At 44.5% G+C, this 6,000-nt stretch overlaps 1 protein-coding gene across 1 annotated transcript in view; it reads left to right on the top strand.

Moving 5' to 3' along the window:
• Nucleotides 1–5,617, top strand: part of TESK2 (testis associated actin remodelling kinase 2) — a 102,344-nt gene extending 96,727 nt beyond the window's left edge. Inside the window, exon 10 of the mRNA XM_074961858.1 lies at nucleotides 465–5,617. Within this exon, the coding sequence (XP_074817959.1) occupies nucleotides 465–1,468 (1,004 nt within the window). The 3' untranslated portion in view covers nucleotides 1,469–5,617. The remainder of the gene's footprint in view (nucleotides 1–464) is intronic.
• Nucleotides 5,618–6,000: the final 383 nt, after the last annotated feature.

A 6,000-nucleotide genomic window follows, 5' to 3' on the forward strand; every position in this document is an offset into this window, starting at 1 on the left:
ATCTGAGTTAAGTGCAGAAAGTAAAACAGCACCAATGGTGAAAAGCAAATTCAACCTTCAGAATTATTTCAGTTTAAATAATTTAAGAGGTTAGTAGCACAAGGAAGCAATACTTTTAAATGATTATTTCAATTGTCCTTTTTAAATTAAAAAAAAAAGTCGCAAAAGGATATGGCTCCATTTTAGGATGCTAGATGTGTATCACTCCGTGTTCAGAGCATACGCCTGCACTTGGGAATGAGGGGAACAAAATTTCCCAACCTTCCTTGTTCGCAGGGATTCCATACAGGAACGTGCAGGTAACCCAAGAGCGTGTGTTTGTGGAGGATGCTCCCTGTAAGAGAGCATCACTTATAAGTCAGGAGCCTTCCCCCTTCCTTGTAACGTTGTGATTCAGACAGAGTGAGCCAGGCCAGCAGCATGTCTGGCCACAAAGCTAAAGGTGTTTCTCTTCTCCTATTCAGGGCTGAGTGAAAAAGGACAAGGAATAAAGCGATTGAGTTCACTGGATGACAAGATCCCGCCCAAGTCACCCCGCCCACGCCGCAACATCTTGCTGTCACGCAGTCAGTCAGATATCTTCTCCCGCAAGCCCTCCCGGAAGATCAATGTACAGGACCCCTACTACACACCAAGCAAGGGGGCAGCGCGGAAAGTCAACCCCTTCAATGCCAGGGAAGACCTGAAGGGGGGGAAGATCAAATTTTTTGACATGCCAAGCAAGTCTGTGATCTCCCTTGTGTTTGACTTGCACTCCCCAGAGGCAGAGGACTGCCTGAAGACTAGCCAGTCCCTGTCCAGGCAGGTTTATAGCACGGACTGGCAGGAATTCTCTTTCCCCCCTGGGAGGCGGTGCAGATCTCTCCCAGTCTCTCCCGAACTTCTGCATAAAGATTATGTCCCTTTTGGAGGTCTGTGTTCAACTGTCAGTAGGTGTGACTCGACCCAGCTAGGGGCTGAGATGCGGCAAAAACTCCTGAGCAGCAGTAAGTATGGAGTATCAGAAATCCCTCCCTTTCAGGCCAGATCTCACAGGCAGGATTCTCCTTCGGTGCCAGAGCAAGAGGAGGACATGGACTACTCCGACTGGCCAGAGTCCCAGGAGGAAAATGGATTCTGTCCTGTTAAAAACACAAGTGAGGATCCAGGATATAACCAACCGCTAGTGCAGGCTCAGTCCGAGTCCCTAAGATACAAGGGGCACTCAGCCCAGAATTCAGTCAACTCTGAGGAAGGCAGCTCCTTGAGAGTGTTTGTGAGCTCTGAAGACATGGAGGTGGAAGATGAGATCCGGAAGAACTTACTGCCAGAGGCTTCCAAATCTCCATTCAGTGTTAACCCCTCTGTGGAGCTGGGCAGAGAGACGTTGTCATTTGAAGTGCTGGATATGGACAGCTCTGCCCCACTTTCACTGGCACCTCCTAATATGTCAGCATCTGGCGGCACACAGTCAAAATGTGACATTTAAGGAGAGGGCTTAAAACCCAGATACATTCTTGTGGGGACACACTGTCCCCATTCACTTTTTAACTTTTTCCTGTAGTGCTAAGTCTTGGATATTTCAGTGGATCATAGAAACCGGCCATCAAACAGGAGGCTGCAAAGCGCATCTGAAGAAACAGTTTTTTTTTTTTTTTTAAATGTGTCCATCATCCCTTAGTTCACTACAAGAGGCAACTGCTGCAACCAGCATCGGGCAGGATGCCCACAAGGTCCCATAATCATTGCAGGGCTGTATGCAGCAGGAGCTTGGTAGTGTGTAAGTGATTTGAACACCAGCCCTGCATCTTTCACTTTAGCACTCTGTCTAGCTGGTGCGTGTGAATTCAGTTGGGAGCCTTGTCTAATATTGGAAGAAAGGCTCTCTCTTGGACAGTGCTAGGCAGATATAAATGCCTTCAGAGCTCTAACAGGATCTGCAGGCTCACAGCACACTCTTGAACAAACTGATCTCAAAAGCAAGGAAAACACAAATCTTCTTCTGGTAGCAGTCTGAAAACTTAGCAGCACGCCAAGTACCTGCTGATTAACAGGAGGAAACTATTCTCTTGTATGCTTCTTGTGCCCTGGGGTTCAGTTTCTGATACAGTGATCTGTTAGTCCCAGTGAAACACGCTGGCTCAACAGCCTTGGAGACTGCAGACCCGTGTGCATCCCTAGAACAGATACAGCACAGGCCACAACACTTTAGGTTCTCCCCATACACGCAGCTGTCTGTGTATCTTAACCTGCCACAGAGGGAGATTACTGTAGGGTTGAAAGGGGAGCTCAGACACCAGGCACATTCATCCACTGGCCTCTCATGAAACTGCAAATAAAAGCTTTGTGTTGTGGACACTTGTCCATGAGGAACTGAATTGACACCATCAACTCTTTCCACATACACCCCCCAAACAGCACTCTGGGAACAACTCGGCACTCACTACTGACTTGGCCAGGCTTGAATCAGTGACCCAGAGACAAAAGGGTCCTGTTACCCTTTTCCGGTCCTGTCAGCCATCCCATTCCTCCCCGTGTGGTGCTGGTGCCACTGCGATAACCATCTGTCCCTATTCACACCAAGCAGCTCGATTAGTAAATTTGTCAAAGAATAAAACCCTGTAGTGCGGTGGATGTCGACAGCAAAGCTTTCAGCGATGTTCATGCAAATCTAAAGAAGCTTTTCACTGAGAAGGGGATTAGGACAGACTCACGATAAAGGCTTTCGGCTTGTTAGAGACACTGAAGAAAATCAGTTTCTCCCCATAAATTCAATGTTCTGTATTGCTTTGGCAAAGAGAAAGTAACAGGCAAGTGTATCTCCATTTGCTTCTGCCTTCAGCAACCGTCTGAGTGCAGTTTTATTTTTCCACCAGAATGTAAATTTGAAAGAAACAATAGTGTGTTTAAAGCCAGCCACTGTGGGCACACTTGTGTGTGTCTGAGAGTCAGGTGCTAGCCCTGTGGTAGATATACATAGGAAGCTTGTCCTGTGGTTCTATTTACACAGCTTCCTGTATGGTCCTTTCACCTGCACTTCCTGAGATTAGAACGTGTGGGGTTTTGCCTGCATTATCATTCCTGGCTCTCACAGGGCCACATATCAGCTTATCTGTAAGACTGAGATTTACAACAGCCCCTCTGTATCACTTGATGGCCTCTGGTACTTGGGAATTTCACCCCAAGTACTAACGTGGAAACTCTTGTTTCCATGCAGCAGCCTTGGGAGAACTCAGCACTGATGGTGGGAGAGGAAATATAAAGCACAGTGACCCTTGATGGAAATTAGGTTATTCCTCTGCTTGTCTCACCCCAAAGAAATAGAGGATGAGGAAGAAGGGGTTTTAGAGACCAGCTAGGAAAGTTGTTTGAGAATGAGGGATGAATCCTGGGTTTGTGGGGTGGTAAATTGTCTCCTGGCCCATGAATTACTTAAGATTTCCTCTCTCTCAGTGCTTGTGTGAAAGTGGCCAGCAGCATTGCCCCTTCCCATTGGCTGTGAAGAATTAAATAGGAATCCCTGGGCCTCCTTGAATTCCTTAGCACAGCCCTTGCCAGTGGGACAGGTCTTGGTAGCATGAAAGAAAAAATGTGTATCCCTAATAAGGTCTTTTAACCCTTCTTTGCTCCTGTACTCCCCCTCCATCAAAAAGGTGCTGATTTCTAGAGCAGTCCTTTTCCCTTCTTCTTCGGCAGGTTTTCTGTCCTTGTGCATCCTCTCGGGGGGGTGGGGGGGTTTGGGAGGCGACAGAGTATGGAGCTTCTTGGCTGGCAGGTGCTACCCACATACATGCAGTTTCTGTTCAAGGCTGAGAAACTATCTAGCTAATCAAAATAACAATCATCCAGCTGATGCTTGTTTCACAATTGTAGCCATTCGCAAAGGAAACCATCCTCACCAGCTGCTATTGTCACAAGGCAGGGTTAGGTTTGTGACTTCAGGCAAATGAGCAATAACAAGAAGTGTTTATATTTGGAAGCTTCACTTGATTGCAGGGAATCTAACCAGCATCCTACTTCTGCCTTCAGTCCCACTGGAGAGACTGAGTACAGAAATCACGCCTCGTTTGCTTTTGTGTTTGTTAGATCTTAAAACAATGATGCTGTTGCAACAGCATCTCGCTGGGGATGCCTGTTGCACCGGAAGCTCTGCTTTCAGCTCTTCTGTTAAACTTGACTGTGAAGCTCTTGTGTTGACAGGCATGGGATACATCCATGGCTCCAGTCAGACTGACTTCTCCTGCCCTGGGTGAATTGCTTCCTTGCTTCAGTATCTTTTAAAATCTGTATTCTCCAGCTGTTGTATAAACACCATGGTTAAAATAATTTTAGTTGGGGGGAAAAGTATTCCACTTTTTAAACAGAAAGCCAGCTGCGTTGTGTAGGGCACGGCCCTGTCGCTTCCAGCCCGCAGTGCCGAGTTGGAGATAGGTCACAGAGATGGAAATGCCAAGGAATGGTGCTGGACTGTTAGCATGCCGTCTTTCCCAAGTACCAGGTTATGTGTGGGAGTGGCACGTGAATGTAAATCTGGTTTTTCAATTGGTAAGTCTCTCAGAAAACCAAGTCTTTCTGCGGTCCGATTTGGTTAACGCTAATCGTTAACTGTCCATCTGGCCAGGCAGAGCCAGACTAGATTGGTTAGATGGAGCTTGGTCGCTCGTCCCTCCACAGATGCTGTTGTCCTACATGGAATAACTAGTAGCCCATACTGTGAGGCAGCTTCTCCCAGCTCCTGATGACCATGAATACAAACTGCTAAAAATGAATTCAGGCAAACCCCTCTTTTTACAGTAATGCGATTAAAAGTTGTTTTGTTCCGATTGAATTTTATCATGTTTTTGACTTTTCTAATAGATGCAATTCTGGCTTTTTAAACTATTTCTAGACACTGCTACGTCTCCTTAAGAAATCTAACTTAAATTCACTTTAGCTGTTTCTATGTTGGATTCATTTAAATGTCTGTTATAAGCTATTTTGTTGTTGTTGATTGGTGACATACAAGAAAGAGAGCACGTGGTAAATTGCTGCCCCTGACAAGAAGCAGATGCAGGGCAAAGGGCTACAATAGGTTTATTCTGCTTTGTTGAAAGGTGTTGCTGTACAGAACGTTTCTTGCCAGTACAACTAAAGACACTTGAATAATTCCTGTTTGCACTTAATGCTATTGTTATACCGCATGTCACTACATTTCTATGCAAAAACGAATAACCTTTTTGGGCAGGTGGATATTTGATTAAATAAGTTTAAAGATCTTTGCAAAATGATCTATTTTCATATTTATGAAGGAGTTTTATGTCTTAATATTTTGCAGTCTGTAAATAGCTAAACTTGTAATTAAAGGCTTAGGAAGAAGTTTGTAGCCTGTGTACAATAGTAAGTTAACACTGCCAGAAAAAAATCTTTGCAAAACAAGTTTTTTCTAATATTGGGGATATTTATGAATATGTAAAGAAAGCAAATCTTGTTTTTATGTTGATTGATCTTCTGACTTTTGATGTTTTTTGAACTATGGAAATGGTGTATGTTTTATTGGAACTGCAATAAGAAGTAACCAAAGATGAATCTAGTTAAATATTTTCATAATTTTTTTTCTTGGTCAGTTTTTGTAAACTGTTTCCCAACTTGCTTTCAAAATAAAAAATAAAAGAAAACCATGATTCTTGTGGTCAAGAGGACAAAAGTGGAAAAACTGACTATCCTATAAGCTCATTAAAGTGTTCACAGTTCCTAGGTATGAAATACAAATTTGGTTTCATATAGCGCCTTTATTTGTAAAGTGCTGAGTTACATGCAGTGGTACCAGAAAAAAAAACAGCCTCCCACGTGCATCCTACGTAGGGCAATGTTGGCGTCCAGGTTACTTATCCATTGTCTCTTCCCGAAGTGTCTTATGCTGCTCAGCACCTGGAAATGGACTGCCCCACAGCATTAGCAGCCTACCTTGTTCTTTGGCAGACAGCGATGGTGTTGCCAAAGGACAGAAAACCAGGAGCATGTATGGTACTGTAGAGAGATGAA

The sequence above is a fragment of the Natator depressus genome, chromosome 8, assembly GCF_965152275.1.
Source record: "Natator depressus isolate rNatDep1 chromosome 8, rNatDep2.hap1, whole genome shotgun sequence".
NCBI classification, from domain to species: domain Eukaryota; kingdom Metazoa; phylum Chordata; order Testudines; family Cheloniidae; genus Natator; species Natator depressus.